This window comes from Balaenoptera ricei, chromosome 9, assembly GCF_028023285.1.
Source record: "Balaenoptera ricei isolate mBalRic1 chromosome 9, mBalRic1.hap2, whole genome shotgun sequence".
Taxonomy (NCBI): domain Eukaryota; kingdom Metazoa; phylum Chordata; class Mammalia; order Artiodactyla; family Balaenopteridae; genus Balaenoptera; species Balaenoptera ricei.
Genome location: NC_082647.1, coordinates 6,987,028 through 7,010,757, shown reverse-complemented (window position 1 = coordinate 7,010,757; position 23,730 = coordinate 6,987,028). Strand labels below are relative to the sequence as shown.

Genomic DNA, 23,730 nt, shown 5'->3' with positions numbered 1-23,730 from the left:
CACCCGCTACTTCCTGTAAAACAACCCCAGGGGAAATAAGGGTCCTCCTTCCTCCCAGCCCTCTCCCAATAAAGTTAGGTGACTTCCCAGCTTCAGGCCCAGGCCACCTTCTTACAAACATAGACACAAACAGGAGCTCGCACATGACATGCTCTCACGTGTGCACGTAGATTTAGCGTGTGTGTGTGCACAGGCACACATAGAGGTGAGCATACATTACCCACAGGGAGGAGGGAGAGCAGACATGTTGCCCAAACATGCACACACACACCTCCACGTGCGGGTGCACGCGTGCACGCACACACACACACGTCACACATGCCAGCCCTTGGTGAGGGTTAAGCCCCTTACCTCACAGAGTCTGGCTGGCTGGCAGGCGGTCAGCATACGTGCTGCGTGGAAGCTGCCCCCAGTGTGTGCCGTGGGTGACCAGTAGAACAGGAGCTGCTCTCAGGGTCTGCCCCACCGCCACCATGTCCCTCACCGTCGGCCCGAGGACTTCGTAAAGAGGCAGCTACTGACTGTACTGGAGCACGGGGACTGCAACGCTGGGAGCTGCCTCCATGCCATCTCGGTCTCCCTGGGGGACACCCACGTCCAGCTCAGGGACTCAGGTAGCCGCAGCTCTCAGGGTACCTACCTACCAGGCCTCCTGCTCCCAGCAGCCCTCTGGAGTGTGGCTCGGGCCCCAGGGGCCTCCTGTCATCTCTCTTCTCCCTGTGGACTTGGGCTCTGTCCAGCACCTTCCATCCACACCGCCCTGTGGTTCCTGAGCCCAGCTCTCCCGCCAGCCTCCCTCAACCAAAATCACTGCCTCAACTTCCCCCTCACTCTGCCATCTCTGAAGCAGACATAAAGTCCTGTGGAGATTTTCCAAGGCATCTTCTGCCCCATCCTGAGGGGAAATACAATTCATATAGTTCTGAGGGATCTGAAAGGCCTCTTGGGGTAACCAAGCCAGGCAGGCCCCTCCCAGCTCTGGACAGCCAGGGCCCAGCTCCTCCTGCACACTGACTCCAAGGGCAAAGGCAAAGTGGGTGCTAAGGGTCATGTGGGGGTTGTAGGTGGGATGCGTGACCTCCCAGGGGTCACTCCAGTTCCCCTTGCTCAGGGTGGGCAGCCCACCATGACACAGGCCCTCCCCCCTCCTACCCCAGGTCCTTCCCCCTCTGACAGCCCCATCCTGCAATGTGCCCTACCCCCACCGTCATCAGCCCAGCCCAGCCCTTTGGGGGTTGCCCCCTCACAGACCCCCTATTGCAGGAGCAGTCCTGGTGGACGGGCAGGATGTGGTCTTGCCCTGGAGCGGCACCGGGGGCCTAGCGTCTCCCGCGCCTCTTCCACTTTCCTGCTGCTGCGCTGGCCTGGGGCCCGCGTCCTCTGGGGAGCGTCTGACCCTGCAGCCTACATCACCCTGGACCCCCGCCATGCCCTCCAGGTGTGCCGGAGGGCGGGTGAGTGGCTGGGCGAAGCCACAGAGGGCCTGGAACCAGCAGGATGACTTCCTGACTCCTGCTGGCGACGTGGAGACCAGCATTGCCGCCTTTGCTAGCAAGTTCCAAGTGGCAGGCGAGGGAAGGTGCCCCTCGGAGGACAGCGCCCCACTTTCCCGCCGCAGCACCCACACTCAGCGTCACATTTTCGCGGGGGCAGCCTGTGCCATCTTGCATGGCCCCGTCTTCCAGGTAGCCAGGTTGGGGGCGCTCCTCCTGTTTGCACCTGTAAAATGGGGTCAGTACCTGCCCTGCCCTCCTCCTGGGCTACTGGGAGGGCCCTGGTGCCATGCCAGGGCTGCTGAGCCCTGGGAGGTGGCAGTGGGGACCAGAGGAGACAGGGGAATCCGTGGGGGAGGAGCCGACCCCCTTCCTCATCTCCCTCCAAGGAGTGCCACGGGCTGGTGGGCAGGGAGCCGTTCCACCTGCGCTGCTTGACAGCTGCGTGTGGCTGCGCCCCCGGCGGGGACTGCCTGTGCCCCGTGCTCGCTGCCTATGCTCGGCGCTGTGCCCGGGAGGGTGCCCTGCTCTCCTGGAGAGACCAGACCCTCTGCCGTGAGTCTGCTCAGCCGGCCAGCCCCATCCACAGGCTCTTTCCTCCAGCACCTTCTAGGAATGGCTCAGTGGGATCCAACGGCTTTGCAGCAGGGGAGGGTCCCCAGAAGGACCTCTGACCTCGGCAGTTTGCTGGTTTTGCCTTCTTTCAGAGACCTAGGGACTGTCAGGTCCGGAGGGGTGGGCAGAGCAGCAGTGGCAATGCCCCTGACCTGCATGCATCTCTGTGCCCAGCTGTCCTGTGTCCTGGTGGCCAGGAGTACCAGGAGTGTGCCCCAGTGTGTGGTTGGAACTGTGGGGAGACTGAAGGCTGTGGGGAGCTGGGCAGCTGTGTGGCCGGTTGTAATTGCCCCCTGGGGCTGCTTTGGGACCTGAGGGCCAGTGTGTGCCCCCCGGCTCATGCCCCTGCCAGCTTGGGGCCCATCGCTATGCCCCTGGCAGTGCTACCATGAAGGACTGCAACCGCTGGTAAGAGCACACACCTGTGGGGGGAGGCAAAACGCTTGGGGGTGAAGAGGTGGAGCTTAGAGAAAAGGGGCCAGGGATGTAGCTCTGTGGGTTCCGGGCCGATGGCATGCACGTCAGAATGACAAAATGCTGATAACTTCCCCTCAGTTGTGGAGTACTTTAGGGCCTATAAAGCACTTTCACGTATATTACCTTATTTAATCTTACTTAATTCTTACAATAACCTAGTAAAGTAGGAAGAGGAAGAATTGTTCCCATTTTGCAGATGAGGAAACTGAGGCTTGGATAGGCTAAATAGCTTGCAGAGTCACATAGCTTGTTAATGATGAAGGACTAGAACCCAGATCTCTGAATTCCAGTTGAGTGTGGCCCAGAGGCTCTTCAAAGGGTTACGAAGTAAAGGCAAGTTACAGCCCTACAGAGCCTGTGCCAGATCCAGGCTTTGGTGGGTGAGAGTGCAACTTCAGTGAAATCCTTTTCCTACCTGTGCTGGGAGTAGGGTTGTTCAATATCTCTGCCCCTCCCCAGAGCCCAGAGAATGGCCTCTATTGGAGTTGGGGCAGGAAAGGGTGACAGTGTCTATCCCAGGTATGGCCAGGTGCTGGAAACAGTCCCACTTCCTGTGCTTGTGACATCTGGGGTTGGGGGTGAGACGCTCAGGTCTCCAGTGTCAGAGCTGGATTTTCCCTCAACGTTAGGGGCTCCAGACCCCTGGGATCCTGAGGCTCTCCCAGGGCAGGTCAGGGGCCTGGAAGTGAGTCTGGGTTTGGGCCTGGCCCTTACCTGCCTCCCCACCTCTGGCAGCATCTGCCAGGAGAGGGGCCTATGGAATTGCACTGCTCAACGCTGCGCCCCACCGTGGGCATTCTGCCCCCGTGGGCTCGTCTACGTCCCTGGTGCCTGCCTCCTCACCTGTGACAGCCCCAGTGCCAACGGCTCCTGCCCCCCAGGCAGTATGGGGGGCTGTGTCTGTCCCCCAGGAACTGTGCTGCTGGTAAGTCCTGGAGGGGGCTACCCTAACCAGAGCCCTGCCCTGACCCCTGCCTGTGTGTAACTGGGGGCGGAGGGGCATCAGGCAGTCCTCCCAGGAGCCCTTTGTCCCCGGCTTCTGCTCAGGATGAGGGCTGCATACCTCCCGAGCTCTGTCCCTGCTGTCACGGTGGGCAGTGGTACCGCCCAACGCTGCAATCCAGGAGGACTACAACATTTGGTATGCCCAGCCCGTGACCTGTAACCCTGTGACCTAGTGACCCCTGGCTAGGGGCTGGGGTGATGGTGGGTGGGATATCCAGACTGGCCTGCACGACGGGAGTCCTCAGCATCCCTCCAAACTGAGGGTCTGTCTGGAGTTGCTTGGAATCTGGACCGGCCGCCTCCCCTGGATACAGTTCCAGGTCCCTGTCTTCGTGAATCTGTCTCCCCTCTCCCCGTTGCCCACAGGGTGTGCCAGGGTCGGCAGTGGCGCTGCACGGGCCAGCGGTGCGATGGACGGTGCCAGGCATCAGGTGCCCCCCACTATGTGATATTTGATGGGCTGGCCCTCACTTTCCCCGGGGCCTGCGAATATCTGCTGGTGCGAGAGGCCAGCGGCCGTTTCACAGTCTCTGCCCAGGACCTGCCCTGCGGGGCCAGCGGCCTCACCTGCACCAAGCGCTGACCGTGCGGCTGCAGAGCACCGTTGTGCACATGCTGAGAGGTGGCTGCGACATTGAAGGGTGATGTTGCCAGGAAGGGGCACCCCAGGTGGCATCACAGCTCTGCATGGGTAGCCGAGGTCTGGGGTTCCCCGTGTCTCCCCACTGCTAGCCGTCGGTGCAGTGGGGCTGGCGCCTCTTCTCTTGGCTGGGAATCATAATTCTGGAAGGCTCCGTGAAATTAAAGCCCAGAGAGGTCTAATGACTAGCCCCAGGTCACACAGCTAGAGGAACAAAGGAAAGGTTGGAGGGGAGGCTAGGAGGGCCTCGTGGGGATCTTGGAGCCCCTTTATCCCAAGGCTGAGCCTGAATGTCTCTCTCCCTCCACAGGCCAGGCAGTGACAGTGAATGGGGTGAGTGTAATGCCCCCCAAGGTCTACACAGGCTCTGGGCTGAGCGTGTGCCGTGCAGGCCTCTTCCTGCTTCTCACCACCTGCCTGGGTCTCACGCTGCTCTGGGATGGAGGTCAGCCCCCGCCCCCAGCCATCTCACCCACACCCCGAAGCTCCCCACAAACTCTTCCTCCTTCTCATGTGTGGTCAGAGTCTCCAAATTATGTTTTCATAATTATATTTTTCTTCATTATGAAAGCAATACCTCCTCACCAAAGAAACAGTTTAAAAATACCAAGTTTTAGAGAGAAGAAATAAAAATAAATTTCCTAACATCCCACCACCCAAACCCAAGCAGTTGGCGATTTAGAAATAACTGTTACTGAGAAATCAAAGGAAATCAAAATAACCCCCATTGTGGGAAAAAGTCGCCTGCACTGAGGCCTCTGGGGCTGGTGGGTGTCACAGGCCGTCCTGGAGTCTGGAATCCTGCCCTTTGGAGAACTTCTCTACCCCCCACCAACCTGGGTTTAATTAGGAAAGTAGGCTCTCACTTCTTGCCCTTAGCCCCCCAAATGTAGGTCTCTTCTTTCCCCACCAATCATCACCCCCGAAAGAGGGAGCCAGCGCCCCTGGTGGGTGGTGGTACTTACCTGGGAAGGTCAAGCAGGCCCACATAAGAGGCGCCTAGGTCTTCTCCCCGCCCCCTGCCCTAAAGAAGGCCTCCGGCATCCTGTCTCCACAGTCCTTCCCCCTGCTGCCCTCTCCGTCCAGGCACCCGGGTCCTGGTGCAGCTGTCCCCCGAGCTCCGCGGCCGGGTGGCTGGGCGGTGTGGAGACTTTGATGGAGACGCAGCAATGACCTTCGGAACCGCCAGGGAGTCCTGCCTGGAGCCCACGGCTGAACTGGCCACCCACTCCTGGTGCCTCAGTCCTCTCTGCCCAGAGCCAGGGGACCTGCCGCCCCCTGCGCCGTGAGGCTGGGCAGGAAAGGGGGAAGGGAGGAGGGGCAGCTGCGGAAACCCGGGGTGGGGGGGCTCGAGAGGCTGGGTGCTGCGGAGGAGTCTGGCTGGTCCACCGGGGTGTGCCCGCAGGTGAACGCCCACCGGGCCGGCTGGGCCCGCGCCCGCTGCGGGGTGATGCTGCAGCCGCTCTTCGCCCGGTGCCATGCGGAGGTGCCCCAGAGCAGCACTGCGAGTGGTGTGTGCATGACACCCGCGGGTGAGAGCAGCAGGCCTGGGGAAGGGCGGGGCGTGGAGGTGGCGGGCGCTGGGCCCGAGCGCTCCCTCCCTCAGATGTGATTCAGGGGGCGACTGTCTCTGCTCGGCCATCGCCACCTACGCAGACGAGTGTTCCCGGCCCGGGACCCACATGCACTGGCGCAGCCAGGAGCTCTGCCAGTGAGTGTGCCCCGACCTTGGTCCCCGATGCCCAATCCCACCACACGTTCAGCTCCTTCAAGGATACTGCTCCTAGCCTGAGAGCCAGCCATTCGTTCATTCAAGGGCAAAAACGTGTGGAGTGCTTACTGTGCCCTAGACACTTTCCTAGATGAACCAAACATGATGAAATTGCGGCTCTGTGGAGCGTGCACGTTGCAAATAGCCTTGGGAGGGGCTTGGCAAGAGTCTACGCCACGCACCCCCGTGCCCTCCCTGAGTGTCGCCTCAGGCTGGCTCGCCTGCTGCTGTTGCATCCTGGTGCCCTTGCACCTCAGGGACCCAAGCCTCTCTCCTCTCCGCCCAGCTCTGCAGTGTGAAGGGGGCCAGGGCTATGAGGCCTGTGGCCCCATGCGGCGCCCCCCACCTGCCATGACCACGGTCCTGAGCCTGGGTGGCACTGCCAGGCCGTTGCCCGTGTGGAGGGCTGCTTCTGTCCTGAGGGGACTCTGCTGCACCGCGTGTAGGGTCAGAGTGGGCAGAGGGGAGGGGCCCACAAGGCCATGGTGACAGGGCTGGCACAGAGGGCTGCTGCGCCCCTTTTGCCAGAGCCCTGCCCTCTGTGATCTCAGGAGTCTGCCTCGAGCCGGTTCCCTGCCCCTGCGAGTGGCGAGGCAGCTTCATCCCCCCGGGCACCGTACTGCAGAGAGACTGTGGCAACTGGTGAGTGGCGGGCCTCGGGGGGAGCCCTGTGCCCTGGGCTGGCTGAACCCAGTGCTGCAGCGGGTCCCAGGACACTGTGTCCTCAGCACGTGCCAGGAAAGTCAGTGGCTTTGTGGGGATGACGGTAGCCACGGTGAGGAGCCGGTTCCTGGCGGTGCGGAGGGAGAGGCCCCATGCCAGGAGAGTGGGCACTGTGTGCCCCACGGGTGGCTTTGTGACTACCAGGATGACCGTGGCGATGGCTCAGACGAGGAGGGTGAGTGTCCCGGGTGGCAGTGGCCAAGCGGCGGGTTAGTCCTTGAAAGTGTAACGGAAGCATGCGTCCTAGGGTGGCTTCCTAAGCTGCTGCTCTTGTTATCAGCAGCTGCGACTTGTGGGCAGGGCTGTTCTGGTTTCTGGGTTTGGGGGCTTCTCTGGGACCCTTTGTCGGCGTCCTCAGCCTGCCTGCCCTCCCCACACCAGGCTGTGCCACCCCAGGCCGTGGGGAGGGGCAGATGTCTTGCAGCTCCGGCCACTGCCTGCCCCTGGCCCTGATCTGTGATGGGCAGGACGACTGTGGAGACGGGACGGATGAGCAGGGCTGCCCGTGCCCCCAGGACTCACTGGCCTGCGCTGACGGGCGCTGCCTGCCCCCCGCCGATGGGCACCCTGACTTTCCAGACGCTGCTGACGAGGAGTCCTGTCGGGGTTAGCGGTCCCTACCCCGGACTCCAGCCCACCAGGCGTCCCCTTCCGAGAGACCCATCTTGTGGGTCCCCACCTGCCTGCTTCCGGCTGAGAAGTGGGCACCTGTGGATGTGTGAGTGAGGGCACCCCAAACAGTGAGGAGAAGGGGCAGTGCCCTGGGACCAGCGCCTTTCTCTGGCTACAGGGCAAGTGAACTGCACCCCTGGGGAGGTGTCGTGCGTCGATGGTGCCTGCGTGGGGACCATCCACCTGTGTGACGGAATCTGCGACTGCCCAGATGGAGCCGACGAGGGGCCTGGGCGCTGCCCGCTCCCCTCTCTGCCCACTCCCCCGGCTGGTACCTTGCCTGGCCCCTCCGCTGTCTCCAGGGAGACTGCACCTACACCCCAGGCGAGCGTCAGCCCCCGTGAGTCTCCTGGAGGGAAGGGGGTGAGAAAGTGGGGTCTGGAGGCCTGGAAGGGAGGGGACAGCGCCTCAGAGGGAGGCCTTGGGGCAGATGCTGGGGGTGGGAAGGAGCAGGGCCCACACTCAGCCTCCTGGAGACACCGGAATGAAGGAAGTGAAGGGCGTTTGAGGGGGACTGAAAGAGTCCAAACTTTATTCCCAGAAGTTCAAGGCCCCCCTCTAAACCGACTGGCGTCTAACGGGAATTCTTGGAGGCGGCGGGAGAGCTTTTGGAAAACCAGTAGGGCAGCAAAAAGTGGGAGCGGCTGGACTTGGGGAGGGCCGGGCGCAGGTAGGGGGCCGGAAGGGCCTGGAGGGGGAGCGGAGCCGGAGGCGGCGGAAGGGCCCGGCGGCCTGCAGGCATCCCCGGGCGCCCCGCCGGGGTGGAGCGCGGAAGCCCCGCAGCGCCGCCCTGCGGCCCCGTCGACTTCGCGAGCGGCGGCAGCGGCGAGGGCGCCCCGCGGGGCTGGCGCTGCGACGGCGAGGAGGACTGCGCCGACGGCGGCGACGAGAGCGGCTGCGACCGGCCGTGCGCGCCGCACCTCCCGCCCTGCGCCCGCGGCCCGCTGCGCCGCTGTGCGACGGCTCGGACGGGGACCCCGGCGCCTGCGGTGAGAGCCCGGCCGGCGCGGCCACGCGCCCAGCGGGCGGGGCGCCCTCTCCTCCCGCCCCCACCCGACGGACCTCCGCCCCCTGCGCTTCGCGGGGGCGCTCGCTAGAGAGCGACTTAGGTCTGGGGGCCGCCGAGTCTGAGCGAGTTTTGTCCTCCTTGAATCTTTTCCCGGAAACTCCCTTTGAAAACTTTTGCCCGCCCGCCCAGCCCGGGGGAGAGAAGAAAGGGTTTTTGTCTTTGCCCACATTTGGGCTGGATGCATTAGAGGGTGGGCAGTGAGTGACTCTGCCGCAGTGTGGGGGGGGGCAGTTTGGGGGGGCTCCCCCAGCTTCTCCCTACCAGGCCTGGAGGTCCCCTCTGTGTCCCCGCAAGTCAGACCTTCACGGCCTGGCCACCTGGTGGCGGCTGGGCGCTGTCCACAGGCCCCATCTCCTCCCCTGTGGCCTGCCCCTCCTGGACCCCTCACAAAGGTGTCTGAGCCAGGCCGTGTTCCCTGAGGGTTTTGCCTCATACCCCCAGCCCATGCCTTCGGCTCCCCGCCCCCCTCTGCAGGCTCCTGCCCCCCTGCGGCAGCCTCTTCCCCTGTGGTTTGCTCCCCAGCTGTGCCTGAACCCTGAGCGGCTCTGCGATGGGCTCCCCGACTGTCCGCAGGGCGAGGATGAGCTGGGCTGTGGTAGGCACACTGTTCGCCTGATGGAGGCCAAGGCTGGGGGGGCCTGGGAGGTGGCTCTCACTCCCACCTGGTTTGTCTCCCCTTCCCCTCAGAGGGCTGCCAGTCCCAGGAGGCCCCAACAGGACAGGGCTTCCCTGCCCAGGATACTCCTACCCGGATGGCCTCTGCCTCGGCTTCCAGCTGGTGAGGGTGGGGAGCGGGTGGTGCCCCCAAAGCCCTGACCCCATTCCCTCCCCAGATGTGCGATGGGCAGCCTGTGCATTGGCAGGGGAGGCAGGGCCCTCCCGGGAAGAGCAGCGCTGTGAGGCCTGGGGCCCCTGGAGCCCATGGGCACCGTGCAGCCAGACGCGTGGGCCCGGGGTGCGGGGCTGCAGTCGCCGCTGCTCGCCGCCCAGTCTCCCGGTGCTGCGGCACTGCCCGGGCCCCGAGTACCAGACTCAGGCCTGCTTCACAGCCGCCTGCCCGAGTGAGGGGTCCTGGGCACCAGGAGGCCAGTGGGGTGGGCGGGGCCTACAGAGAGCCGGAGGGAGGAAGGCACTGGTCCCCGGACCAGCCTCACGGCCCGCCTCCCCACTGATCGGCCCTTCCTCCTCACTGTGGACGGTGAATGGACCTCCTGGTGTCCCTGGTCCCCGTGCTCTGAGCCATGCAGGGGCACCAGGACCCGGCAGCGGCAGCGCCACGCACCCCGGAAGGCGGCTAGACCTGTGCCATGCTGCCTGGGGACGCTCCCAGCACCCGCCAGACCAGTGAGTGGACGGGAGGAGGGCACGGTGGGTGAAGTGTGGAGGGGCTGCTGGCGGGCGGCTTGTCCCTGAAGGGGACCCACCCTCGATGACCTCTGGTTTGGCTTCGTCTCAGGACCCTGCCCTCAGGACGGCTGCCCCAGTGTCACCTGCTCCGGGGAGCTGGTGTTCCATCCCTGTGCCCCTTGCCCTTTGACCTGTGATGACGTCTCTGGTCAGGCCGAGTGCCCCCCTGACCGGCCCTGCAGCAGCCCAGGTAAGGGGGCTCTGGGCCTGGGGTATGGCGGGCATGTCTGCCGGGACCGAGCTCTCTGCAGAGAAGCCTCACCCTGGGCCTTCCCTAGGCTGCTGGCGCCCCACAGGGCAGGTGCTGGGTGACGAGGGGCGCTCTGTGTGGCCGCGGCAGCGCCCCTGCCTGGTGGACGGCACCCGCTACTGGGCGGGGTAGCGCATCGAGACCGACTGCCGGCTCCGCATCTGCCAAGATGGACGGCCCAACCCAGACTGTGCCGGTGAGGCCCCCCGGCCCTTCCTGAGGGGTCTCTGGTCTCCTCCCAGACCAGCCGGCGGGGCACCCAGCCCTACTGCGGCCCTGACCCTTGGCCCTCCCTCAGTGAACTGTGGCTGGTCATCCTGGTCCCCCTGGGCCGAGTGCCTGGGCCCCTGTGAGAGCCGGAGCATTCAGTGGTCCTTCCAGAGCGCCAACAGTGCCCGCCTCGCTGGCCGAGGTCGTCAGTGCCGGGGCATCCACCGCAAGGTCCGCAGCTACTGCACCCGCCCGGGACCTGCGGGGACCTTGACCTCACCTCCAGCTCCCACTTGGGAAGCCACCTGTGCTCAGGGTGCTTCCACGGGCACCACGGACCCCAGATAAGGACCCTTGCACTCTGTGCCCCTATTAGTCTAAACACCAGGACTCCCAGTGCATCTTTGGGGATCCCTGGCCTTCTCCTGCATCAGTTTTATGCCCTGGAGGTCCAAAAAGGGGATGTAGGGAGCCCACAAGTCCAGGGATGGGTATGGGCCCTCCGGTTTGCACCTCGTGCCTCTGGAGGTACCTGGGGTGAGGCTTGTAGGGGGAGTAGCCATATCTGCCTGTCCAGCCCCCTCTGGGACCGCTCCGCTGGCACAGCTTGCTTCCATACCCCTCTCTTGGGCCAGCTGCAGTGTCTCGGGTTTGGGGTGGGGTCGGGGTGACGGGGTGACCAAGTGTTCCCGTTGGCCCAGGACTTTCCAGGTTCTATCACTGAAAGTCCTGAGTCCTGGGAAACCCCTCACTCCGGGCAAACCAGAATGGGGTGTTTGCATAGCTGAGCCCACTCACCAGGTGAGGGGCGGCCCTCCCTCCCCAGGTGCGAGACGAGGCCCCGTGAGGGCTGTGAGCAGCGCGCCGGGTCCGCCGAGTGGGGGATCGCTGGCGGGAGGGCCCCTGCGGGGTCTGCGAGTGTCTGCACGACAGCACGTCACGCTGCTCCCCCTGCTGCCCGCTGGGCAGCTGCCCCCAGGTGAGGGGGAGCAGGGGCCCTGGGGCCAGGGCAGCGGGGGCGGGGTGAGCTGTGTAGAGGCCAGGGTTGCGGGTCGGGCCAGGCAGGTGGCCAGTTCAGCACGTCTAGCCTGACTCTTGTGCCCGCAGGACTGGGTTCTGGTGGAGGGAGTGGGAGAGTCATGTTGCCACTGTGTCCTGCCCGGTGAGTGGGTCTGCGGGGTGGCAGAGGAGCCCCAAGGGGAGGAGGGTGGCGAGGAGTCAGAGGGAGCCACAGGTGGCAGCACCGAGTCAGGGGGGCACCGGCTACCCCAGCCTCAGGGTGATGGGAGCCTGGGTCCTGGATGCTGGGGAAGGAAGGGGCCCTCTGGGGTGGGGCTGGGGGGAAGAGCGCTTGTCTCTGCTCTCCTAAGGCCGGGCCTCAATCTCTGCCCACCTCCTCTGACCTTTTTGGGGTTTTGCCTCCCCTGTGAGGTCACCCTTGAGGGCACTTTCTTTTCTCTGGTTCTGCTGGGCCAGATCTGGTTCCTTCCCTGTTCCCCCTAAGAGCAACCATGACAAAGTTGGGCTTTTCAAGAGCATCTTTACTTGGAAACTGAGTTATAAATAAAACAGAAAGATACAAAGGCTCAGAAACTGATGTGTCTTTGGGCCCAGATTCCATATCTTAAAAGTGCACCCATAGGCTGCTGAGGTTAGGAGAGAGCCCGCATGTACAGTTGTACAGGTGGTTCACTGCACAAGTTATGTGGCGAGTGGGGGCTAGGCTCTAGCCTGGAGGACCGCTTCCATCCAGAGATGCCCTTTTCTCGTGCCCACAAGGGTACCCTATTAGGGACAGCAGCCCTGGATTAGGAACTGCAGCCGCTCAGTCCTGGCCCCTGAAGTGGCTTTGGACTGGCGGTTTTATTCTACATTCTCTAAGTATTCAGTGGAAGTGAAAACCCCCAACTCACAACAAGGGAAAGAGGATGGGCTTTTCCAGCTGGGGAGCTGTTCCCAAAGCTCCTGGGAAGTCGTGGGAGAGAAAGTGCCCCAGGAAGTGGAGAGAGGTCAGGGAGCTGGGCCAGGGGCTGGTGTGAGCCTGAGTCTCCCCACACAGGAGAGAACCACACGGTCCGCCACATGGCCCCTCCAGCCCCAAGCCCCCAGATCGGGGCCCCTCTGATCACCCACGTTCTGCCTCCCCCCGGAGGTAAGGGCCACGGGCTATCGTAGGGCGGAGGGGGGATGTTGCCCAAGGGTTGTCCAACCTGGGAGGGGAAACGGGATCGCTGGGCTATAGCTCTTGCTTCCATGGGGAGGATGGTTAGCCTAAGGATCTAGACGTCATCCCAGCCTAAGTTGCCTCTCCATCCCTGCCTTCCCTGCACCAGCCTTCTGTCCCTGTTGACACCACAAGGTCAACTGTGTGGGCCCTTCAAATCCCCCAACTCCCCTTGTGCCTTCCTAACTATGCCCCTAGCAGGCTCCTGCCACCCTCTGCCCTCCCCCAACTCCAGCCCCTCTCTCGTGCACCCAGATCCCTGCTGTTCTCCCCTGGGCCTGGCCCGACTCCCCGAGGGGAGCCTGCATGCTTCGGCCCAGCAGCTGGGGCGCCGCACCTGGGCTGCCATCCTAAGGCCTCCCACGGGGGCACCTGGACAGCAGGGCTGGAGCCCCGTAGAGGATGCTTATGCTCAGTGGCACACCCAGCCCCCCTACTTGCAGCTGGACCTGCTACGGCCCCGGAACCTCACTGGTGCGTGGGGAGGGGGCAGGGGCTGGAGGAGGAGGTGGCAGACGGTGGATGGAGGTAGCGGTGGCGGTGGAGGTTGGTGGGCTGAGGGTAGTGTTCACTCTGAACCCTGCCCCTCCCCCCAGGCATCATGGTGCAGGGGGCTGGGTCCTCAGACTTGCTCCAGTTCAGCAATGGTGGTCTACACTGGCACAACTATCGTGACGTCCTGCCTGGTATTCAGCCTCCACCCAAGGTACCACCCATCTGGACCCCCTGGGCCAGAGACCCACCATGCCCCTTTGTGGGATGCAAAGTCTTTGTCCCTAAGGAGCTTCTAGTATCCAGAAGGACATTGCCTGTTTTAGAGGCTTGTTCAACACCTGTTAGTAGCAGGGACAGTGTTCTGTGGAGCACAGGGCTTGGGGACCACTGTCAAAGGGGCGTCAGAAACAAGCGAAGTGGCTCAGACACGGGGCAGGTGTGGGAAGCTCTACCGTGGAGGGAGGGGGTTGGGGTGACATCAAGTTCACTGAAGGCCTCACAGCCCGTGGAGAGCAGCCTGGGCACGGCCCTGCCCTCCTGGGGTTTGCTTCCTCCCCAGGGAGACAGTATGTTCGCTCTTAAACGCTTGAGGAGCACCTGCTGTGTCTGGGCACTGGCGTGGCCCTCGGGAAACCAGGACCAGAGCCCCTCAACCTTGAGGGACCTGGATGGCTTATGCCAGGAGAGCATGAGCTCTGGGAAGGCCAGGTCCCTGCCATGAAGGTTGGGGGATGGGCAAGGGGGACACTGGGGAGGGTCACGGTGGCAGCCTGAGTGGAAGGCCGGCTCGAGCCTCGGTGAGCAGGGACCCCTGTGCCCACAGCTTTTTCCCGGGAACCGGTATGACGTGGCCCCTGCAGTGTGGACGTTTGGCTGGATGGTGCAGGCGCGGTACATCCGGGTGTGGCCCCTCGATGTGTACCTCGGTGCTGCCCCCCACGGGGAGGCCAACCATGGCATCCCCCTGCCGGCGGAGCTGCTGGGCTGTGAGCCAGGTACAGGCTGGGCTGGGGGCGGGAGCGGGCAGGAGGGACGGGCAGGACCCCTCAGCCATCCCCCCTGCACCCATGTCCCCACCGGCAGTGCCCCCGTGCCCAGGGGTTGGGCACCGCTGTGCCAGTGGCGAGTGTGCCCTGAGGGGGGCCCCGTGCGCTGGTGTGGAAGGCTGCAAGGCCGGCTCCGATGAGGAGGGCTGTCTGCCCCCGCCCGCAGGCACTGGCAGGTGTGGGGTACCCGGCTGCCCCGCTTAGCCTCGTAGGGTCAGCCTTGTGGGAGGTACCTGCGCCGCCTTCACCCGCAAAGTGCCCGTGGGCCCGGTGTGCTGCTGCAGACGGGTGCCTTCGGAGGGCCCCTCCCGCTGTGGGGTTCTCGGTGTCTGTGCCCCTGTCCTAGAGTCTGGAGGTCAGTGGTTCTCAAAGTGTGGCCCCTGTCCTAGAGTCTGGAGGTGAGTGGTTCTCGGCGTCTGTGCCCCTGTCCTAGAGTCTGGAGGTCAGTGGTTCTCAAAGTGTGGCCCCTGTCCTAGAGTCTGGAGGTCAGTGGTTCTCGGCGTCTGTGCCCCCGTCCTAGAGTCTGGAGGTCAGTGGTTCTCGGCGTCTGTGCCCCTGTCCTAGAGTCTGGAGGTCAGTGGTTCTCGGCGTCTGTGCCCCGTCCTAGAGTCTGGAGGTCAGTGGTTCTCGGCGTCTGTGCCCCTGTCCTAGAGTCTGGAGGTCAGTGGTTCTCGGCGTCTGTGCCCCTGTCCTAGAGTCTGGAGGTCAGTGGTTCTCAAAGTGTGGCCCCCGTCCTAGAGTCTGGAGGTCAGTGGTTCTCAAAGTGTGGCCCCTGAAGCCGCAGCATCAGCATCACCCGGAAGGGGGTAGCAGTTCAGAATCTCAGGTCCCAGCCTCAACCTCCTGAGGCAGACACTGTGGGGTGGGCCCCAGCCACCTGGTTAACAAGCTTTCCAGGGGATCCTCGCCTTTAGGACCACTGTGGAGAGCATCCCCTTGCCTAGGCTTAGCGCGCAGTGCCCGCCCAGGTTCCCCGCCCCCGACCCACCCGGAGATGACCCCCTGCCCGGATGCGGCTCTGAAGCTGGGCGAGCCCCGGGAGTCCCCTTGGTTATTTTTCCTCTCAGAGTCCCGTCCACAGCCTGGACCCCGGCCCTCTCCTCCACCAAGCCTGGACAGCTGCCCCCCCACAAGCCCAGGGAGGTGAGTGGGGAGACGGGCCCAGCAGGTGGGGTGCAGGGCCTGGGGAGCTGGCCTCGGCGTCCCAGCAGCCCTGCGTCTCCCTCTCTTCACGGTCAGCCAGCGTTGCCTCCCTGTGCGTCCTTGCTGCTGCTTTCTGGGTCAGGCCTTCGGCGCTGAGCCTCCTGGGGGCCAGCCTGCTGCTGGGCTGGGGGCCAAAGGGATGGCCAGAGGGGCAGGAGCACAGGGCAGATGCCTGGCCTGGAGGAGTTTGGGAGACAGGAGAGGCCCGCGCCCCGGTAGTGAGGTCATGCCCACCGGGCAGGCACCAGGGCATCAGGTGCTCAGAGCCACCCTGAGCCCAGGGTCCCCAGAGGCTTCCTGGACGAGGTTGGAAGGATGGGGGGTGAGGGGGCGTCTGTAACGTAGAGACGAGGGCGGGCACTCTCCCACTGGAGAACAGCCCGGTTGGGACCCTAGAGGGGACGGTGACCACAGCACTCAGGACTTGCGTGGGTGCTGGAGGGGGGAGCGACGGGGGTTTGGGGGAGACAGCCGAGTGGATCCCCTCAGGGGACAGTGAGAACAGCTCCTGAACTCCTGGCGCCTGGGGGTGCCGAGCCCTGAGGTGTTACAGAGGAATGAAGCTCCACACCCGGCTCTGCCCTGCGGGGCGGGGGGCGGGGCTGTGGGACCCAGTGCATCCCCATGGGAACGAGAGGCAGATGCCGGGACACCGGGCGGGGCAGCCCTGGGGGCTGGAGCTGCGCCGGCAAGCTGAGCCCTCTCCCTCCGCAGGGGCTGGCAGAGGCAGGGGCTGAACGCTGGCGTCCCCAGCAGGGATCACCCGTGCCCCGCACAGGTATGTGCCCAAACTCCAGGCCCCCTTCCCAGCCCCCCAGCCCGCCTGTTCTTTCAGAGCAAGGGGCTGTTACTCCTCAGAGTTCAGTCTTCTGACTTCTCTCGTCCCCTGACTGAGCAGGGTGGGCTTGGGGAGGGAGACGTGGTCACTGTGGATGCCTTGGCCGGGTCCTGCCCCTGCCCACCATCCTGGACTCCAGGGTACGAGGCCCCTGGCTGGTCCCCAGGGCTGAGCCTGTGCCCTGCAGGGTGTCTGCTTCCCCCAGAGCCCTGGCTGGGCTGTGGGATGCCGCCTGGCACTCCCTCCGCTCGCCCATTTGCCCGGCCAGGCACCCCTTTCTGGAGTGTTTGCACAGGGAAGCCAGGGTCACCAAGTTAGCACGGTCCTGACTAGGACAAGGAAGGGGCTCCCTGTGGCTGTGTGCCAGCCCCCCGCTCATGGCCACCTGGTCCTTCACCTGCACGGGAGCACAGGAGAGCCATCTTCAGAGAGAGGTGGGCTGGCGGAGCTGTCAGGGCAGCTGGGTGTGTCCTGGCCTGACCTTCTGTCTTGCGACATGTTCGGCCCGTCTCACCACCTGCCTGGGCCTCAGTTTCCCCCTCTGTGAGACCAGGAGCACTTATAGACGACCCGTATGGTCCCTTCCCGAAAGTTCTGAGGAGAGCTATCCTGGAGCCTGGCCAGCCCGTGTTTCTGTGTCTTTTGTGAAAAGCAGATGAAGCAACTTGTACCATCACTCGGGTCTGCAACATGCAGACTCACGTGATGAAGTCTAATCTCATTCTAAGTCTGGTTCTAGAAAAAAGGCTGTCTTTTGAACATGAATCTCTTGTCAGCAAATGAGAAGCTCAACCCCCTTTTCACTGTAGCTGCCAGGAGGCTCACAGCCGATTTCTCGGCACCACTGTAGCCACGGGCAGATCCTGAGTCTCTGGTAGCGTTTGCTCCTCCTGCTGCCATTTGTGTCCTCTGTTCCTTTTTTCCTTAAACGTTTTAGTTTATTATAGTGAGTTTGACTTGGAAGCTGCCACATGTGTCTTCTTGAGAGGAGAGTACAAATCTCATTCAAAACTAAGCGTTTCGGGCTTCCCTGGTGGCGCAGTGGTTGAGAATCTGCCTGCTAATGCAGAAACACGGGTTCGAGCCCTGGTCTGGGAGGATCCCACGTGCCACGGAGCAACTAGGCCCGTGAGCCACAACTACTGAGCCTGCGCGTCTGGAGCCTGTGCTCCGCAACGGGAGAGGCCGCGACAGTGAGAGGCCTGCACACCGCGATGAAGAGTGGCCCCCGCTCGCCGCAACTGGAGAAAGCCCTCGCACAGAAACGAAGACCCAACACAGCCAAAAATAAATAAATAAATAAAAATTAAAAAAAAAACACAACTAAGCGTTTCTTCTACTTTCAGTTAAAACCCTTCTTGTGCTCCTAGGACTACTGAGACCCATTTCCTTTTTGATCTGAAGCCCCTCGGAAGGTGGGGTGTGGGCTGTCCTCACCCTGCACCACCTCGAAGCCTGGGAGACACTCTGGAGGGCCCACGTCAGCCTCATCTCAGGGAAGGGGGGCTGACGGGCCTCATCCCTCTCCCTCCTGCACCCCCAGGCAAGGGGCCAGTGAGTCCTGCGTCCACATCTCGCCCAAGCCTTGGGGAAACTGTGCAGACCGAGACCACTACCCCTACCTCCCTGCCTGAGGCCAGAAATGGCAGCCGTGACGGTGCTCCCGCCACACCCGATGACGCCTGTGGCTCCTGCTGGCAAGATGCCTTCTACCTGTAGAGACAACGTTCTGGGTGGAGGGGTAGACAGAGGCCCTGGGAGCTTGACTGCTTTGCTCCAGGTCACCCAGCTCGAGGTCAGGGATCTGGTAGGACCAGGCCTAGGACCCAAGTCTCCTGATGCAGTTCCCCACTTTTCCATGATCTCAAGAGAGGCAGGAAGTGAGGGCCCATCGGATGTCAGGAGGGAGGTTGGGGGCTGCTGGGAGGTGACTGAAGGAGGGAGGATGGGGCGGGGGGGTGCGATGCCCCATCAGCTGGCTGTGGTGATGCCCACAGGACAGAGCATTGCCCCGGGGCCCTTCCCGCCCGTGCGGTGCAGCCCAGGCCAGGCGCCCCGTGAGCTGCTGGGCTGTGTGAAGCTGGAACAGCTGTGTGATGCGGAAGAGGACTGTCTGGACGGCTCCGATGAGAGGTCCTGCGTGGACCTGCGTGGTGAGCCTTTGGCCCTGCAGCGCTCTCCGGAGGGTCTGGTGTCATGTGGGTGGTAATGGCGAGACCGCTTTAGGTTTGAGGAAGTCCCTGCCCCCATTTCTAACAGATATGAGAAGGTCCTGAGAGAGGCTAGAGGCAGCAGGGAGTGGAAGGAAACTGAGTAGGTAAAAATAGCCAGGAATGTGTGTGTCTTTGGGGATAGTGAAGAGGGGGCATGGGATAGGTGTTTCATAAAACCTCTCTGACCTTTGAGGATACTCATTTACCCATCCATCACCCATCCATTATCCATCCATCCATCATCCACCCATTCATCATCTATCCATCCATTCATCCATCCATATATCCATCCATCCATCATCCACCCAACCATCATCTATCCATCCATTCATCCATCCATATATCCATCCATCCATCATCCACCCAACCATCATCTATCCATCCATTCATCTATCCGTATATCCATCCATCCATCATCCACCCAACCATCATCTATCCATTCATCATCTATCCATCCATTCATCCATCCATATATCCATCCATCCATCATCCACCCAACCATCATCTATCCATCCATTCATCCATCCATGTATCCATCCATCCATCATCCACCCAACCATCATCTATCCATCCATTCATCTATCCGTATATCCATCCATCCATCCATCATCCACCCAACCATCATCTATCCATCCATTCATCTATCCATATATCCATCCATCCATCATCCACCCAACTATCATCTATCCATTCATCATCTATCCATCCATTCATCCATCCATATATCCATCCATCCATCATCCACCCAACCATCATCTATCCATCCATTCATCCATCCATGTATCCATCCATCCATCATCCACCCAACCATCATCTATCCATCCATTCATCTATCCGTATATCCATCCATCCATCATCCACCCAACCATCATCTATCCATCCAACACTCCAAGAGCTGTTGTCAAAGAGAGAGACTGTGTGAGATCGTGTGTGGACCAAAGACCCCATGATCTCACCCGCATATAGTAGAGGGAAGCCTGCACTGGGTACAGGAGGCATCAGGAGGAAGGGGAGGCCAGAGCCTTGGTCAGCAAGTTCTGTTCTGCACTTGGCTTGGGGTTGAAGGGGCTTGGTTTATCATCCTCGGTTTATCAGCCAGAATCACTTGTGTGGCTCTCTTCCCCTCCCCCACCCCTGGCATGGGCAGCGAGCACTGTGCCCTTCCCGGTGCCCACCACGACCCTGCCTGGGCTGCCGGCCTCGAGAGGTCTCTGCTCGCAGAGTCAGCTGAGCTGCGGCAGCGGGGAGTGTCTGCCAGCCGAGCGGCGCTGTGACCTGCAGCCCGACTGCCAGGACGGCTCGGACGAGGATGGCTGTGGTATGTGCCGGGCTGGGGGGGCACCCCAGGGCCCCGCTCCCGGGAGAGCACCCTCTGAACCCGGCCCACCCGTCCTTGCAGTGGGCTGTGGGCTGGCGCCCGGGTCTGGCTGGAGCAGCTGCAGCCGGAGCTGTGGCCTGGGCCTCGCCTTCCAGCGCCGGGAGCTGCTGCGGCCTCCCCTGCCTGGGGGCAGCTGCCTGCCCAGGTAACGGGCATCCCCTCTCAAGCCTCCCCAGCCCCCCAGGTGAGACACCCGCACCGGGGAAGTGCCCCTGCTCTCCTCTGAGACCCGTGTCCAGGCTCCGGGACTCTAGGAGGACAGCCCCCCCTGACGTCCCAGCCTCGCACCTCCCGAAGGCCTTGTCTGAAGCCCCAGCCCTGCCCTCTTCCTGCCTGAGTGTGGGAACTGGAGCAGCGGCCGGCCCTCCTCAGAGCGGGGCTGTAAACAGGCTGCGCCCCTGGTCCTGGGCTCTGAGCCGGAGGCCCTGCAGCGCTTTCGTTCTGGGGATCCGAGGCGGGGGCCCCCACCCTGCCTCTCCTTCCATCCAGGGTTTCCCACCCGGGGTCTCCTCCGCCCCACAGCTGGCCTTCTATCTGCTGCTGCCGCGGGCGCCCTGCCCCAGGATTCCCGCCATCCCAGACCCTTTCCAGGGACCAGAGCCTTTGCCCCTAGAGATCTTTCCACAGGTCACCGCCACCTAGGGGAGGCTTCCTGGGACAGGAAGGAAAGCTGTGGAGTCCCCGGGCGCTGCCCTAAGCCGCCCCGCTGGCCACTGCCAGGCTCCTCTGTGCCCCTTGGCCCTGCTCCCTCTAGCACGGTCGCACCTCCTTGGGCTCACGTGGTCCACCTCCGTTCTTCTGTCCCCCGCAGTGGCCGGGGCGTGGGCCGTGTGGGACGCCTGGGGGCCCTGCAGCGTCTCTGGTGGGGGAGGCCATCGGAGTCGCTGGAGGAGCTGTGTGGACCCCCTGCCCGAGGATGGTGGTGCCCCCTGCCCCGGGGCCTCCCAAGAGAGGGCACCCTGCGGCTTGCAGCCCTGCATAGGTGGCACAGGTAAGGAGAGCTGGGCTGGGGCGGGGGCATCCAAGGGGGGGAGCCCTGTAGGGGTGGGGCCGGCCTCCCACTGCCCACCCTACCGGGTGCCCATCTTCCCCCTGAGAACGGCGGGGTCGAGGCTGCTGGTCACTCTGCCTGGGTGGTCAGCAAAGCCTCCCCATCCGAGAGGCGCCCTGGAACTGGCCTCGATGTGTGGAGCTTTGTGCGGGGAGGAGACGAGGGCCTGGACCCAGGCTGGCCTGGGGGGCGCAGGGTGTCTGAGAGCAAGGTGTGGGCATGAGGCTATGCCTCATGTGGGGGGGGCTGGAGGGGGCCGGTCAGAAGCTCTTAGGGGCCAGGACTGCTGTCCTCTTTCCGCTGCTGGGGCCCCTCAGGCAGAGCCGTCCCAGCAGAGGTCTCTGCGTCTCACTGGTGCGCAGGGCGATGGGGCAGCGGGGAGAGCAGGGGGGTTGGGGTGCAGGCGTGGGTCCAGGGGGGGTCTGGGCCAGGCTCTTGCAGTGGAGAAGGGCGGCTGGGTGTCTGAGGGGACTCTTGGGTTTCCACATTGAAGCTGAATGAAGGCCAGTTGTTTAGAAGTCTCTGGAAGTTTTGATCTGGGAGAAAATGTGAGGATGGGCAGTGGATATGTCGAGGAGCCAGCCAGGTCCACAGATAGAGGTGGGGCCCCAGTGAACCAGATTCAGCGGAAGACTCTGCTCCGAGAGGGAGATCTGGGCTGACGGTGGAGGTCCCCGAGGGGCAGAGCCCACACTCATCCTCATGAGCCCATCTGTCGCCCCCATAGCTTCTCGGAGCTCACCCAGGTCCCCCGAGCCGCCCCGCCCTGCAGGGCCCCGTGCAGTGTCCTGCCCTTTTCCCTGCAGAGGCGCTGGGCTGGACACCCTGGGGTCCCCGGTCCGCCTGCTCCCAGAGCTCCCTCGTCCCTGGAGGGGGCCCAGGCTGGCACAGCCGTTCCTGGCTCTGCCCCAACCCTGGGGACACGTCCTGCCCAGGAGAGGCCACCCAGGAGGAGCCCTGCAGCCCCGCTGTGTGCCCAGGTGTGGCCCCCTCTGTCCCTGGTGTGTCTGGGACCCTCGGGTGGGGTGAGGAGCAGCTGAAGAGAATGACCCTTCGGGAGGGGCGGGGGCAAGCCTGGCTATTGTCCAGAAGCTTCTCCCGGCCCCCAGTCACAGCCCCAGGAAGCCCAGCAGGAGATGAACAGGGTGGGCCTGGCCTGAGGGAGCGCTGGGGGCCTCGCTGGAGGAGTGGATGTTGGTGGGGCCGAAGCTGCAGTTAGGACCCTGCACGGCGCCAGCCCACACAGCTCCAGACCCTTGCAGGGCCATGCTCGGCCCCCTCTTTCCTGCGTCCCTCACGGTCGACTCCACTCTTCCTGACGATACCCGGCGGCTGGGGTCTGGGCTGCCTGGTCCACCTGCTCAGCGCCCTGCGATGGAGGCGTCCAGACACGCGGGCACAGCTGCTCTGCCTCAGTTCCTGGGGACCCCGGGTGCCAGGGACCCCACAGCCAGACCAGAGGCTGCAATACGCAGCCCTGCACAGGTGCCGAGTCCCCTCCCATCCTCCCACCAGGCACGTCCCGCCGGCCCCTGGGGGTTTGACCTTTCGCCGCCTACCTTTGCATGGCACCAAGCTCTGCCTCCAGGACAGGCCATGCCTTGAGCTAAGAGAGACTGTGCCCGATTTCCTGGGTCTCCTCCATCCCCCAGCCACCGGGGACCAGGCAGGGCTATGCCCTGAGGGAGGGGGCTTCATCCGACTCTCTGTCCCTCTGACTGACTGCCACCTGTCACCTGCATGCAGGTTCCCCCGCCCCTCCACCTCCCTGCCCTTCCCGCCTGCCCCTGCTGAGACCCGCTCTGTCTTCCCGTCCAGCCCAGTGCCCAGGCGACACGGTGTTCCGCTCAGCTGAGCAGTGCCACCAGGAGGGGGGCCCACGCCCTCGGCTGTGCCTGGCGCAGGGCCCTGGGGTGGAGTGCACCAGCGTCTGCACCCCTGGCTGCGCCTGTCCCCTTGCCCTCTTCCTGCACGGCGCCAGCTGCCTGCCCGTGAGTCAGTGCCCCTGCCAGCTGCGCGGGCAGCTCTATGCACCTGGAGCAGTGGCCCGGCTGGACTCCTGCAATAACTGGTGGGTACCAGCGTCGGGATGGGGGTGGGGCTTGGTGGCTCCAGAGGTGGACAGATGTGGACTCCCACACACCGGGGGGCTCAGCATGCCTCTGTGCTGCCAGGCCTGGGCCCTGGGAATGCTGAAGTGAACTGGATGCTGCCAGGCCTGGAGGGGCAGGCGTCTGTAGGGACCTTCGTGCTCATTTGACTGATGGGGAGACTGAGGCTCAGCTGGGAGAGGCGATTTATGATGGAACTAGAGCCTGGAGTGGGGGCGTTCTACGTTCTCCTTCCAGTTACCTCTGTTTCTCTTTCCTGAGTGTAATGCACTTCCTGGGGTGCACTTGCTTTCTGCTCAGAAACCTTGAAGCACCCAACCCTCAAAACTGATACCAGGATCTGCCAGCAGAGGGCGCGCTAACCCCATTCCCTCTGTTTTTTTCAATTTTCCGTTCTTTTTTCTTTCCTTTCAGTTCATTTTCTTCTTCCTTTTTATTTTCTGTCCCCTGGTCCTCCCTCAATTCCCTCCTTCATTCTTCCTCTCCCCCTGCCCCTTTCTCTTTTGCCTTTTCTCTCTTAGATTTTTTTTTCTGGAATGTCCACATATTTGACAAGTGGGCTTTAAAACATTTTTATTGGAGAAAAGTAAAAGGGAGGAAATACTCAAGAGAAAGATCCAGGAGACTCAAGCTAGTGTCTACTCCTTCTGAACAGCTCCTAACTGGCCCCGAAGTGTCGCTCAAAGTCATTTCTACACAGTGTTTAATAAATACAAACGGAATAAAAAGTGTAAAAAGACGACTTCTTGATAAAATCGTGGGACAAAGGGCAGCACAGTACCTGGGCCGTCAGGGAGCTCACGGAGGGTGGAATTGCGGGGTGGGGGGTGCTGGGTGAG

At 62.9% G+C, this 23,730-nt stretch overlaps 1 protein-coding gene across 1 annotated transcript in view; it reads left to right on the top strand.

Annotated features, from left to right (window-relative positions):
• LOC132372213 (SCO-spondin-like) overlaps positions 1–23,730 on the top strand; it is a 51,479-nt gene that overhangs the window by 6,044 nt on the left and 21,705 nt on the right. Inside the window, 51 exon segments of the mRNA XM_059934381.1 lie at positions 497–614; positions 1,264–1,317; positions 1,320–1,440; positions 1,481–1,685; positions 1,883–2,048; positions 2,283–2,414; positions 2,417–2,516; positions 3,321–3,510; positions 3,633–3,687; positions 3,690–3,726; positions 3,957–4,165; positions 4,168–4,212; positions 4,541–4,675; positions 5,317–5,502; positions 5,505–5,515; positions 5,636–5,717; positions 5,720–5,762; positions 5,837–5,940; positions 6,288–6,331; positions 6,334–6,448; positions 6,553–6,643; positions 6,730–6,899; positions 7,106–7,330; positions 7,515–7,730; positions 8,180–8,336; positions 8,984–9,064; positions 9,153–9,527; positions 9,659–9,750; positions 9,753–9,809; positions 9,922–10,062; positions 10,151–10,318; positions 10,421–10,563; positions 11,139–11,190; positions 11,193–11,311; positions 11,440–11,494; positions 12,392–12,484; positions 12,812–13,030; positions 13,153–13,262; positions 13,875–14,046; positions 14,135–14,273; positions 15,165–15,240; positions 16,015–16,078; positions 17,682–17,769; positions 17,771–17,835; positions 18,136–18,278; positions 19,489–19,669; positions 19,751–19,874; positions 20,027–20,065; positions 20,536–20,720; positions 21,587–21,760; positions 22,527–22,851. Of these exon segments, the coding sequence (XP_059790364.1) occupies positions 497–614; positions 1,264–1,317; positions 1,320–1,440; positions 1,481–1,685; positions 1,883–2,048; positions 2,283–2,414; positions 2,417–2,516; positions 3,321–3,510; positions 3,633–3,687; positions 3,690–3,726; positions 3,957–4,165; positions 4,168–4,212; positions 4,541–4,675; positions 5,317–5,502; positions 5,505–5,515; positions 5,636–5,717; positions 5,720–5,762; positions 5,837–5,940; positions 6,288–6,331; positions 6,334–6,448; positions 6,553–6,643; positions 6,730–6,899; positions 7,106–7,330; positions 7,515–7,730; positions 8,180–8,336; positions 8,984–9,064; positions 9,153–9,527; positions 9,659–9,750; positions 9,753–9,809; positions 9,922–10,062; positions 10,151–10,318; positions 10,421–10,563; positions 11,139–11,190; positions 11,193–11,311; positions 11,440–11,494; positions 12,392–12,484; positions 12,812–13,030; positions 13,153–13,262; positions 13,875–14,046; positions 14,135–14,273; positions 15,165–15,240; positions 16,015–16,078; positions 17,682–17,769; positions 17,771–17,835; positions 18,136–18,278; positions 19,489–19,669; positions 19,751–19,874; positions 20,027–20,065; positions 20,536–20,720; positions 21,587–21,760; positions 22,527–22,851 (6,491 nt within the window).